The sequence below is a fragment of the Salvia hispanica genome, chromosome 5 (genome assembly GCF_023119035.1).
Source record: "Salvia hispanica cultivar TCC Black 2014 chromosome 5, UniMelb_Shisp_WGS_1.0, whole genome shotgun sequence".
Classification (NCBI taxonomy): Eukaryota; Viridiplantae; Streptophyta; class Magnoliopsida; order Lamiales; family Lamiaceae; genus Salvia; species Salvia hispanica.
In genome coordinates, this window is record NC_062969.1 from 40,616,813 (window position 1) to 40,630,665 (window position 13,853).

Here is a 13,853-nt window from a genome sequence, read left to right on the forward strand (position 1 = left end):
ACGAGGAAGGCGAAAGGCGGTCGCGTCATCGCAGCCGCGGTGACCACACCAGACGGAGGAAGTGGACGAGGAGGATGGAAGATACGTCGGGGGTGGCCGGAAGTGGTTGGAGGTGTCTGACGACCGCCAGTTCATTCAGCCGTAGTGCGTCAACATGTGGGCGAAGATCGGAGGGCGCATAGGAAGCTGCACGCAGAGAAGGACTTCCAGCGACGAGGAGGTCCGGAAGGGTGGGGGCGCCTGCAGGGGCCTTGATGGCCGTTCATGGGTATGCATGTAACGCCTCCGTCGGCTCAAGAGTGGGCGGAGAGAGCAGGAGGACGCCGGAGGCCCGTGTGTTGAAGCCCTTTTTTTTTTAGAAAAGAATCATGTATTTTTTTAAAAAAATATTTGTACTTGTTTTTTTAATGGAATGGATTATTTTTCCCGTATATGTGTCGTAAATTTAATTCCGTATTTTAGTAATTTTAATTCCGTAAATGTAGTATATTTTGAAGTATTTTTATTGCGGCTGGCCTATGGCCGGCCTAAATCTGATGTGGCAGGTGGTTTTTTGAGTGTTGCTGACGTGGCAGGGGAGAGAATGGCTGGCCTATTAACCATTGCGGATGCTCTTATATTGCCCTCCAAAAAAGATAAAATTGTCAGTTCACTGAATTGACGCTACTTTAGATTTTTTTTTTTTTTTTTCACATACTTTATAGGGAAAAGCTATACAACCACATTATGTACGACCATAAATTGGTTATATAGAAAAAGCTTCACATGATATTCATATTATCAATTCTGATTTCATTTCATTTTAGTTTAGCTTTTCATTTCTAGTTTTTAGTTTTTTTATGTTACAAGCAAAAAAATTTATGTTCATCCATTAATTCAATGATTTTCCTTATTCCTTATATCAATACAATTTGTTGTTATTCATTGTTTACATGTTCAATAAATAGTGAATATACAACTAATCAAAGTTTTTAAAAATAATTTCAAAAGAAATTTGTAGATATTTTTTCTGTTTTTGGCTTTCAATTTATTGGCTTCTAAGTTGTTTGTCAAAATACATAAACGTAATTTGATCAACATTTAATTCGAGTCTGTAAAAATGCAAAATTAAAATAAAAACAAATATTCTAAATCTTATGTTTTATTCATATTATACGAATTTATTTTGATTAAGATCAATTAGTGAATTATTCTCGTCTAAGTATTTGGTTTGTGAGAGAAATACTAATGACATTAGTCTTGGTTAAAATATAGAGTTGCAAAATAGATAGAACTATTACTGATTTGATTAAATAATTTTTTAATATGCTTGAGATCTAATATTGCATAAGTCAATTAGTGGTTTATAGTTTATTATCAACTACCTTGACTTATTAAGAAATCCTAACGATAATATATTATTATTTGATTAAATAATTTTTTACACTTGCTTGAGTTCTAATATCAAAAAAATAAATAGATCAAACCGAGAATTATTCTCATCAAACTATTTTTTCTGTAAAAGAAATTTTATGACATTAGTGTTGGATTAAATAATTTTTTAACGTGGTTGACACTTGAGATCTAATGTTGCAAAGTGAATAGATCAATTAATGAAATATTATAATCCAACTATTTGGTTTGTAAGAGAAATATTTTGACATTAGTTTTGATTGAGATATAATGTTGCCAAATAGATAGATGTATTACTGATTTGATTAAATAACATTTTAGTGCTTCAAATATAATATTGCATAACTCAACTAGTGATTTATTCTCATCCAACCTTTTGACTCGTTAGAGAAATCCTAATGACATTGTTATTTAATTAAATAATATTTTAATTTACTTTAGCTCTAAAATCACAATAAATAAATAGATCAAACGGTTGAATTATTCTCATCGTACTATTTTGTCTATTAAAGATATCCTATGACATTAGTATTTGATCATAGGAGTATAATTTGTTAACATGATTGAGACTTGAGATCTAATGTTGCAAAGTAAATAGAATTAGTGTATTATTGTAATCCATCTATTTAATTTGTAAGAGAAAACTATGGTATATATTAGCCTTGATTGGGATTTGATATAGCAAATTGGATAGATCAATAAGCGATTTAATTAAATAACATTTTAATGTACTTGAGATTAAAATATTGCCTAATTCAACTAATAAATACAAATAATGAATATCAGTAAGAATTACTACTAACTTATATTGTCACTTTGATTTAACGGTAAACAATAGTACTATTTAACATAGAAATTTAAGAGAATGAGTTAAATTTGCATTGTACAATCACATAACATTTTAATGAGTATGTTATAGTGATAGAATGTGCAAATTGTCACGATTTAGGTTTCAAAAATATAAAATATTAACGCAGTAACATGAATATGAATACTCTATTTATTTTATTATTGCACATTATTTTTATTTTTTTTGGTAAAGTATTGCACATTATTTTAATAGTATTGATATTAATGATATGAATATTGTACAATACGTTTATGTATGTTTTAAGTGATGCAATTATATATTTTATGAAACGTCAAGTGAATTAACGGTAGTTATGCTCTATTTTATGGAGTGAAAGCAATTATAATAGTAGTGTTTATAATAAAGATCTATACTAATATAGAGTGAGAGTTCTATTAAAATTCACAATATTGCCATTGATGGTTGTTTTGGAGGGAACTATTTTGTTATGTGGTCAATTAATATAATTTTTTATTATCTCAAAATTGTTGCTCATCAAAGGTTCAATTTACGATACAATTTAAATAATATTTTATTGTTTCAAAACTGTTGCTCATCAAAGGTTCAATTTACAATACAATTTAAATTTAAATAGACCATATTCAATAGGAGTAATATAGTATTTATTGGCCAAGTTAGATGGCCCACTAATGAATAGGTTTAAATAGGTTTTCAAGTTTCATTCCTTTATTATTTATGATTCAGCCTTTTTTGGTGTATATATATGTATAAATATATTTATATATTACATATATTTCGTAGATTATATAGATTATTTTATTTATTTAATTATTAGTTCAATGTAAGTTCGGATTTAATATCTATGTTCTTTTTCTAAGATCTTAATATTTATCACACAATTTCGCTTTTTACAAATCATATTATTATTTGGGTATGTTTGTGTTTACTTTTATTATATTTATATATTATATATTATATATTTATTTACATTAAAAATTATCTAAGTCTATTTTGTGATATATCATTTATATCATTTACATGAGATAATTGAAAGGTCCTTTAACCATGATTTTCACATTTTTGGGACACTACATTGTTTTATAGTTGGGTTGGCCTAAGGTGTTGATTCCTCGAATGACTTTAATACCATCTGATCCATCGTTGCCATTCAAATTCCAACGACGACAATTTCCATTAATTGTGTCTTATGCAATGACTATTAACAAAAGTCAAGGTCAATCGCTTTCACATGTTGGATTGTTTCTGAAAAAGCCCGTCTTCAGTCATGGACAACTGTATGTTGCTGTATCAAGAGTCACAAGTCATGATGGTTTGAAGATATTAGTTTGTAAAGATGATATTGATAGGAGTGGAGATTCTACTATTAATGTTGTTTACAAAGAAGTTTTTCAAAATTTATAAACTCATGGTTGTTGTTGTTACTATTGTACTTTCTATTTTTCTATTTTTGTGATTTTGTTGTGGAAACTTATGATCTATTTATTTAGTTAAATTGTTAACTACTATTTTGTAATTCTGATTTTATTATATTGTAATTGTGTAAGATTAGCCCTCAAAATTCATTTTAGTTGCACATTTCCTTATATACATTTTAATCAACGGAATTATATTCTACATTCTTAAATATAAACATCGTTATCTCTTCATTCTACTTTGTCTTACTTTTTCACTCAATTTTACAAATCATTTTTTTATAATAATTATATGTCTATTACTAAATAGTTTACTTCGTGGCCAGAGATTGATATTTTTCTCCATATTGTATTTATATTTATTTTAAATTTTAAATTACTTACCAATTGTTTTCATTATTGAAAATCCTATGACCCGTGCATAGCATGGGTGTTAACACTAGTTTAGTGTAAATTTTCACTTTCATTGAAACTACAAAAATGTAATTAAAGCAGAATTTCAAATTCAAATTTGGATAGTGAAAAGAGGGGGATTCTTTAAATAAAATAAAAAATTTGGCTGAAGGTTAATAACGTCATTTTATTTTGTCCACTATCCATTATTAATATTTTAATATATAATTAATACTATAATTTATTAATATACTCTTGTGTGGTTGACCATAATGTGGTCGTTTAGTATCACCCTAAAAATTAATATATTTTTATTTTTTTATTTTATTTCTTTAACTAAATGCACAGCCGGGATCCCTATTGTTGCAGTTTCTGCCGCATGGCACAAACAAAGTTATTATTGTTTATTTTTTTTAATAATTTTTGTAGCCTTTTGTGAGTTAAAATTTCAGATCTGATTGTAAATCAATGCTTGGCAACTACCTTCTGGAATCACTGGGGATGGGAAATCACCTGTTAGGACAATTGGATTATGGAAGTGGTATAGGCATAGATACTATCATATCACATCACGTTTTTTTTAGCATTGATAACTCAGCCCATTATCATGGCCCACGTTTGATAGCTTGTGCCAAAATTGTGGATCAACTTTATTTGGTCATCTTTTCCCTATTTATTAGTTGTGAAAACACTTTTTCCCTTCTAGAAACCGTAATATTCGTCCCGATCTGTCGATTAGTGGAGCCAAAATTTAGTCTCAGATCTGTGGTGGAGAAGCTCCTGCAATGAAGAGGGAAGAAGCACGTTCAAATTTTTGGGATGTGAATTGTAGAAAATGAAAATGGGATGTTAGAGGAAATATTGGTCAGTAAAATGGTGCATATTCCAAAGCAGGTTTGTAAATCCTGGAAATTGTCCCGGTCAATTAACCAGCTCTTTCCCACAAAAGTATCGGGTCACATGGGTTTTGTCCCGGGTCGCGCTGATTGTTGTCAAAGCTACCAAATGGCTGGAAATAGTATTATTAACTTATCAAACCATACGTAGCCCCTCTACAAAACGGACCCTTAAAGTTATAGGTGCAGGCCTATTACAATAGACAACTCCTATATATAAATAGACTACAATTAAAATTGCAAAATGTAACATTTTTAATTTCTGCAAATCTGCAATTAATTCTTTTGCTTCCCTCTTTGTAAGATCTTTAACCAGATAATAAAATTCAAAAGAAAAAAGATTTTATTGGATATAGAATTAAAGAACCTTATTTTTCTAAAATTATTGCAAAATTTAGCAAACCGACTTAAAAAAATTACACATGAAAATCTGATGTTCAATATGCAAAAGTCAAAATTCTAAAGAAACAATTATTTTGATGGATGTTCAATGTGCAAAAGTCAAACCCCAAAAAATATGAAAAATTAGTAGTGTACTTTAATTGACAGAATCTTGATTCAAAAGAAAAAATCTTACGTGTAATTAATCTGCAGAATCCTAAAGTTGAATTCTTTTTGATGGATTTGGATTATGCGAATTTGTATCAGGGTGACAGGGTGGCGTTTGACTGAGATTGGGACTCAATATCTACATGCTTTATTGTCACTCCTGCAATAGTTTTATCGTTATTATAAAGAGTTGTCATTACTCATTAGTCATAATCATAAAGAGTTGCCATCATTCAATTACATTTCGTTGATCATGTCATCATGATGCGTGTAAAAAATATTTAAATATTAAGTAAAATATTTATTGACTACTAAGAGCATTCGCTTCCGTGCTCTTAGCTAAGAGCACGGAAGTGAGCCCGAACCCACTTTTACTCCTTTTCCTTACCTAAGAGCATAACATCCACATCCGTACTCTTAGAGCATCCCCATCCGTGCTCTTAGCTAAGAGCACGGAGGTGGGCCCGGACCCACTTTTACTCCTTGTCCTTAGCTAAGAGCACAACACCCACATCCGTGCTCTTAGCTAAGGACAAGCTCAAGGGTCCCACCATTCTATTATTCAATTTAAATACTCCAATTATTAAAAACATTTCTATATTAAAAAAATACATTAAATAATAAAAATTACATAATTAAAATCCTAGAAAATAAAAATTACATAATTAAAATCCTAGAAAATAAAAATTACATAATTAAAATCCTACAAATTAAAAATTACACACGTGAAAGACTAAGACTACTCCTCTAACCCCAGTTGCCTCTTGAGACCTCGGATCATTTGCTCATGTGTTGCAAGTTGATCCGGAGTCATCTGAGACGTATCGTTCATATAGAGTTGACTCAAGATGGCCCACAACGTGTTGTTCGGGGGTGGAGGAGGCACAAAGGGAGCGGGGCGGGGGCGGTTGGCCGCCGCCTTCTTCCTTCCTTGCGGGCGGGAACCGCTCGGGCCAGCGTCGGGGCTACCCAAGTTAGCTCCGGCAAGCTGGGTAGCCACATCATCGGAGGCGCCGTCGGATAGGGCAACCGACCCGGACCGTTCTTTGGAGGAGGCTGGAGGAGGATCTTGTTATGCCGCCCTATACTTCGGATGTTGGCGCCCCTCCCGCCAACAATCGAGATACTGAGCGGTTTGCACTCCTCCCGTTGGTATGCCGCCAAGGCGGCGGTGACGATGTCGAGCTCGTTCGTGCCGCTCCCCGCCGACCGCTCTTCCTGGAGGTAAATCCCCTGGAACTTCCCGATTGCCTCGTTGCATCTGTAGATGCAATTGCGAACCATACTATCATTGCGATAGATGGTTCCCGCCGGCCGGGTTTCATTGTAGAGGCGAGTGATGCGCCACCAATACGTATCCCCGGTTTGGTTCGTGCCGACGTCCGGATCTTCGGAGACTGCCAAGTAGGCTTTGAACATCGCCATCATCTCACCCGGAGTGTACGGGGTGCGGGTGCCACGAACGGGAGGAGTAGGAGCAGAAGTAGGAGTAGGCGTAGAGCTGCTGCTGCTCCTCCCGATCCGGGTTCGGTGCCCACCCGAACCCGGGGGCGTTTAGGTCGTGCAACGGGTAAGGACGGTAGCCACTCGGAGCTTGCGAACCTTGGGTTTGAGGACCGGCCGTAAATTGGGTTTCCGGACTATATCCGGCTTCGGAGTCGAACTAATCGTGGCTCCAACCGCGATTGCCGAAGGGGTGATCGCCGGAGCCGGACATTGTGTAGTGTGGTGAGAGTTTAGATGAGAGAGTATGAGGAAAAAAAGATGAGAGAATGTAGATGATGATAGAATAGATAATAGATGAGAATGTGATTTTTTTGTGTTGGAGTTGGGGTATTTATAGATGAAAATGTGAATTTTGGAGAAAAAAAATTGAAAAATTAATTAAAAGTGGATAGAAAACGGATATATTTTTTTGAGAAGTGGGAAAATATTTTTTTTTATTTAAAAACATTTTTTAAAATAAATTTTGAATTTTTAAAAAATTAAAAAATAAAAAATCGAAATTGCCAACGGCTATGCCGTTGGCCAATCAGAAGCTGCCACGTAATTGTGCTCAGCGGCACGGACGTGCTCTTAGCTAAGAGCAGCGCCGTGCCGCTGGCACGGACGGACGACCTCCAGCGGCGGACGGACGAGCTTTGTCCAGTGGCACAGACGGACGAGCACCAAAAATCTCACCGCTGCGGATGCTCTTAACTAAGTATAAGCTCAATGGTCCCGCCATTCTATTATTCAATTTAATTAAAAACATTTCTACAATATTAATGAGTTGGATTGGATTAATATTGATGATATGAAAGAGATAGAAATTAATTAAATATTAAAAATATGATTGGTTGGATTGAGTTGAGTGGTCGCTAATAAACATGATCTAGGATTTTTTTACTTTTGAAGTAGTAATTATCTAGGAGTAATTTTCGGTAAAGGCCTTCCAAAAAAACCCGTTATTGCACAATTTTGGTAATGGCCTTCCAAAAAACACGTTATTGCCATTACTACGAGCATTCTCGCTCTTCCCTAATTCATTATTTCTTTTTTTAATTGGTGTGCCCAATTTGTAGGCAAGACTTTTAAAATAAAAGTAAAAGAATGAAGAAATAGAAACTGAAGAAGAAGAAAAACCACATGTTTTGTAATTTAGATTTTCAAAAATACCCTCCATAACCCAAAAGTCATATATTTGGTATCTATGATTATTTTTGTCACGGAGTATCAAAAATGATACAAAACAAATATTAGATACTATTTTTGTGCAAAAATAAAATTAGATATTACTTATTTAGTTCACTCAAAGTAAATAGTACAGCTCTTTCTTATCTAGTTAAGATAAATCTATAAATATATCTATAGTCTATAAAATCAGTTATTGACTTGAGCATTTGAGGCCAACGTTAATAGAATGTGGACTATTGCATATTGTAAAATTTTAGTTTCATGTATTAAAACTTGTCAACATATGATTGCAAATTAATAAAATGTGGACTGTTTCAATATAGTAATCATCTATTAGGCCTATTTGGTATGTGGAATGGAATGACATTTCTATCTCCGTTCCATTCCTTTGCTTGGTATTTTATTTTCTTAGGAATAATCATTCCACTTGGAATCACCATTCCATTCCCCATGGGAATAGCCATTCCTTCAATTTAGCTAAGGAATGACCATTCCATTCCATTTCATTTTAAATTTTTTCTTATTTTAAAATTTAATAAAATTATATAAATATTATTTATATTATATTTGAATTTAATAACATCTCAATTTTATGATAAAATTAAAATTTTAAAATTTTTAATAATTGAAAAAAAATCCATGCACACATAGCAAGACACTCACACACACACCAAAAAAAAACAAGCACACACACACACAACAAAACACACACTGACACACACCAAAAAACACACAAGCACGCACACACACACAACAAAATATACACACAAAGCAATACACATAATTTCGTTCCATCTGTATTCCTTTCATTCACTAAACACAAGAATGAACGAGGATTCTATTCTATTTCCATAGTTGACAAGAATGAACGAGGATTCTATTCTATTCCCATAGTTGACCATTAGTTGTGTGGTTGACCAAAGTTGTTTAGCATCACCCTACTTTATATTAGTATAAGATGGTTGGAAAAGTGCCCATATTTGGAAAAGTATCCAGTAGTATCACTGGACACAGATTTTAAACTCTCCCTGAACTGAACTATAATTCAGCTGTGCGTTAGAGCTCATTCGAATGCCTTCAGGTACCCCCAAGCGCTATAGTTGTCGAGACAGCGTTGCAATGAATCTACTGCCAAGCTCAATCGAAGGGAAAGTAGAGACTCTGGATTATATTGCTGAATTTGAGGTAAGCACAAACTTTTCTTTCAATTAGTTTCTTTAATACCTTTTGGATTGTGAGTAGGGAAAAGTAATTTGATTCCATTGTTAATCTTGTGTTTGGTTCAACAATAGTAAAAGTATGGAAAGTAATTTGATTTCTAAAAACAGGGAAAGTTATCAAATTATGAATCCCGAATCGTAAAAATACTCTTTTCTGTTTCATATACATCACGTTACTTCATCCAGATCCGCAAATTCTTCCCAGTTTCGTCTCAATCCTCCATCAGCAAGTACCTTTTTTGTTTACAATCAACGAATTTATGCTTTGATTTATATTTTTGCAATTCTGTATTTTACCTTCTGATCTGATTCTTCTTTTTTCCTTTGTTTTCTTTTTAGGGTTTATGTAGATTTTGGAAAAGTATTTTCATTGTAGTTAGTATAGGAATTTGGACGACACTGAGGTGAAATTGAGAGGCTTGCTAGTTGAATAGTGTATCTTTCATCATTGAATTATTAATATAGAGATGATTTTTTGTTTACCAGTTCGTTCAATACCTTCTCTTTGTTTTTATTCCTTATTTTCATAAAATCTGGGCTTTATTCAGTTTTATTTGAAGAGTAGTATCTAATCATCATTATCTTTCATAGAATTAAAGTTAATTTACTTAATTTGCTAGCCAAAGTGGTGACCTATATCTGTGTCTGTGCTTAAACAATTAAGAACTAAAAAATGGGCTTAGTAAAGTAAAGCCCGAATTCTGTGACCTATATCCGTGTCTGTGCAAAAGAAAAGAAGGCTGCTTTGGTTGGGTGAGGTTGGGGGCCGGCGAAAAGCCTTTTATGGGAGAACTTTGGAGCTGATGGTGGGTCGGCTGATCCCAACTAGCTCAGCCAGTGTTTGTACTATTTTATAAGTAGTAGTACAAACTAATAGTATCCTTTGTTTAAACTCTGAACATAATTTTCAAGTAATTATCATGAAAATATTGATTGTGATTTGTGTGAATAAGTTTTGAGTTTCTATTGATTCTCTAATGCCACGAGATAGTGAGATAATTTTGATTGACTTTAAATATATAATGTGATAATTATTTCAATATTATGGAGTATTTATTGTCTTTAATTCCTGGATACACCATTTCTGCGTGCAGGATAAAGATAATGTGATTTTGTTGGTGTCGTCTGTAATATCAACGATTTCATACAATAGCGCCGTCAACCCACCAGGCGGCGTGTGGCAGAATGACACACCACTTCACAGTGCTGGGCATGTCGTGATTGGATATACTCATCCAAGTGCTTACATATTTTTGATGTTTTCTAACACCTTAGCATTGAGTCTAGCTCTCCTCACAATCTTCCTCGTCACCGCTCAATGGACATCGAAAAAACTACTTCTATCACGAGCCGTCTGGTATTCGATGTGGGTGTCCCTGATAGCTGTCCCTGCAAATTTTGCAGCATCAACACTGGCAATCGCTCCCAGCGGGAAATCAAAAGCCTTTAACGACGCCGTTTTGTGTTGCACGTTCCTCCCTATAGGCTTGGCATTCCTTTTGGTGATTATGATCCAAATATTTTATTATGAGGAAAACATAAGACAGCTGGGAGTGAAGCTGAGGGTGCTGTGGCAGAATGTTAAGAGAACTGTGGGCGTAGGTGAGGGTATTGGGACAGAAGCCGACAATGGCACTGGGACAGAAGCTGAGGGTGTTGGGACAGAAGCTGCAGATGGTTTGATCGGATTATCTGCGTCAATTGTTACTCCAATCATTTTGTACAGCTGAAAATTGATCATCCGGCGCTGGAAGGCTCATATCTAGTAGGTCTCTAATTCTTATTTACCATTATCTTGTTAGGCTTGACTTGATTGGATCTAGTATTGCATGAATTTAGTACTATGCTTTTATCAGTGATCTTTTTGATGAATTTTAAAGTAAAATGGGTCAGATTAGATATGATGAATTTCAAACAGTCTCTTAATGATAAAATTGTTTTTAGTTTGGTAAGAGATTCGCGTCGCATGCTCCATTCAGAGTTTTGTAGAGGAAGTTTATGATTGTTTTACTAAAGTTGTGTAGTCGAGTCCAAAAGTTACGGGATTCTGAAGAAAATGCGGGGTTTTCAAGATATACTTGCGTTTTGAACCCAAATCTATTTCCTACTTATAAGATTTGACTTTTATTACTGTAGTATATTTCAGTCTCCCTCACTCTGTATACGTGTGCTCTTTCTTAGGAACAACTTGTCCAATATAGAAGAACAAGACAATTTAATAATGACCAAGCAGCGATGTTACCTCCAGTTTTTGAATAATCCTAGTTTTTTAATTGTTTAATGTTCATAAACTCGTTTTACTCTAGTTATTCTTGTATTTGTTTAATTTATTGGCTATACTTTGATTGATGTGTATCACTAATACAGTACTATTTTGAAGTTATATGGAGTAGTTTTTTTTTTTTTTGTTTACTGTTCATAACTCATTTTGCTTTAATTATTATTGAGCTTCTATTTAACCTATTGGCTATACTTTGATTGATGTGTATCACTAATACAGTACTATTTTGAAGTTATATGGAGTAGTTTTTTTTTTTTTTGTTTACTGTTCATAACTCATTTTGCTTTAATTATTATTGAGCTTCTATTTAACCTATTGGCTATACTTTGATTGATGTGTATCACTAATACAGTACTATTTTGAAGTTATATGGAGTAGTTTTTTTTTTTTTTGTTTACTGTTCATAACTCATTTTGCTTTAATTATTATTGAGCTTCTATTTAACCTATTGGCTATACTTTGATTGATGTGTATCACTAATACAGTACTATTTTGAAGTTATATGGAGTAGTTTTTTTTTTTTTTGTTTACTGTTCATAACTCATTTTGCTTTAATTATTATTGAGCTTCTATTTAACCTATTGGCTATACTTTGATTGATGTGTATCACTAATACAGTACTATTTTGAAGTTATATGGAGTAGTTTTTTTTTTTTTTGTTTACTGTTCATAACTCATTTTGCTTTAATTATTATTGAGCTTCTATTTAACCTATTGGCTATACTTTGATTGATGTGTATCACTAATACAGTACTATTTTGAAGTTATATGGAGTAGTTTTTTTTTTTTTTGTTTTGTTTACTGTTCATAACTCATTTTGCTTTAATTATTATTGAGCTTCTATTTAACCTATTGGCTATACTTTGATTGATGTGTATCACTAATACCATTTTGATGTTATATAGTAGTAGTTTTTTTATTGTTTGTTGTTTATTGTTTATTGTTCATAAGTCATTTTGCTCTAGTTATTCATGAGCTTCTCTTTAACCTATTGGCTATGCTTTGATTGATGTGTATTACTGATATTAATTTGATGTTATATACTCCTAACTCCTAAGTAGTTTTTTTTTATCGTTTACTGTTCATAACTCACTTTGCTCCGATCTTATGCTGAATAAAATTCTTAACATGTGGAATAATATTTTTATGATAATATATATTTTATTTAATGAGTAATACTTAGTTTAATAAGTAGTAGTAATAATTACTACTTGATCGCCAGATCAGTGATGTGGCGCTGTTGTCGCCAGCAGTAGAGCTGTTACGCGGAGCCAATGTCGGGGAAGCTTATGTTCGGCGGAGCCTGCGTCGTCGCCACCGTGATCAGCGGCGAAAGCTGTGAAGAGCAGTGGGTTTGTGCGGTGGTTTCCAGCTATTGTGGGATTTCGAGATCTAAAATTACGAGTGAGGATGGCTCGGAGTTGTGGTGATTTATTCGTCGGAGGAATTTGGATGACCGTAATTGATGACCCTCTTTACTTGTTATACCGTCTGAATTTTGGTGAAATTTTAGCGATCGTTGTTCGAGCTGGAGGATGCAATGTTTATCAATGTGCTAGGAGCTACAAGGTTTATGATTGTCCATGAAGTATAGTTTAAATTATCGTAATTGATGCATCTGTTAACATGTTTTTTGAGAATTGCAATATTCATAGTCTTTTGTTTGGGGGAAAATATCCCATCTATGATTTAGATTGCTGATAGAATCAGGGAAAATATCTCACTTATGATCTCAAATTGCTGAATATCTGTAATCTCACATTGAATCTCTATGATCCGACTTGATGGTACATCATCTGAACTCTTTAATTTCCTTTAATTTCCCATGACTTTGTGCACTCTTTATTATATTTTTTAATAATGTATTTGATGTTGCTGAGAATTTTGATCTTATATCTTTAAATCTACTAAGTTTGAGGATTTTGACTTTTTTTAATATTTTTTAAACCTATTAATTTTAGTAGATTATATTTAATATAATCTATGAGTTTCTTCTTTCTATTTTAATTCTAATTATAAGGAATCCCTGTGCCCTAAACTATTAGTATAAGGCAAAATAATAAATATGGAACGGTAAAATAAAAAAGGAATGAAAAAAAGCAAGAAAGAGGGCCAAGCGGCGCCGTTTCAAGGCACAACACGGTGCTGTGTTTCCTCTCTCCACCGCAGAGGATCCAGTCCCGTGTAGAGAGTGTAGAGAGG

At 33.4% G+C, this 13,853-nt stretch overlaps 1 protein-coding gene across 4 annotated transcripts; it reads left to right on the top strand.

Moving 5' to 3' along the window:
- Nucleotides 1-9,044: 9,044 nt before the first annotated feature.
- On the top strand, nt 9,045-13,477 carry LOC125189130. 4 transcript variants are annotated; one of them, XM_048086359.1, is made up of 3 exons: nt 9,045-9,335; nt 10,465-11,139; nt 12,874-13,477. In XM_048086359.1, exons 1-2 carry the CDS (start codon nt 9,222-9,224, stop codon nt 11,098-11,100), a joined length of 750 nt encoding a protein of 249 aa, XP_047942316.1. In that variant the 5' UTR covers nt 9,045-9,221; the 3' UTR covers nt 11,101-11,139; nt 12,874-13,477. The 4 variants fall into 4 exon arrangements, with proteins under 4 accessions (XP_047942316.1, XP_047942318.1, XP_047942315.1 ...); XM_048086361.1 differs by lacking the exon at nt 12,874-13,477 and adding an exon at nt 11,552-11,774; XM_048086358.1 differs by lacking the exon at nt 12,874-13,477 and adding an exon at nt 11,552-11,774 and having other exon boundaries at nt 10,465-11,135.
- Nucleotides 13,478-13,853: the final 376 nt, after the last annotated feature.

What these genes read in the sequence shown, in the direction of transcription:
- LOC125189130 (XM_048086359.1), top strand. Translation starts at nt 9,222, where the DNA reads ATGCCTTCAGGTACCCCCAAGCGCTATAGTTGTCGAGACAGCGTTGCA. An exon ending in ATTATATTGCTGAATTTGAG is followed by an intron (nt 9,336 to 10,464) that starts GTAAGCACAAAC and finishes TTCTGCGTGCAG; the next exon opens with GATAAAGATAATGTGATTTT.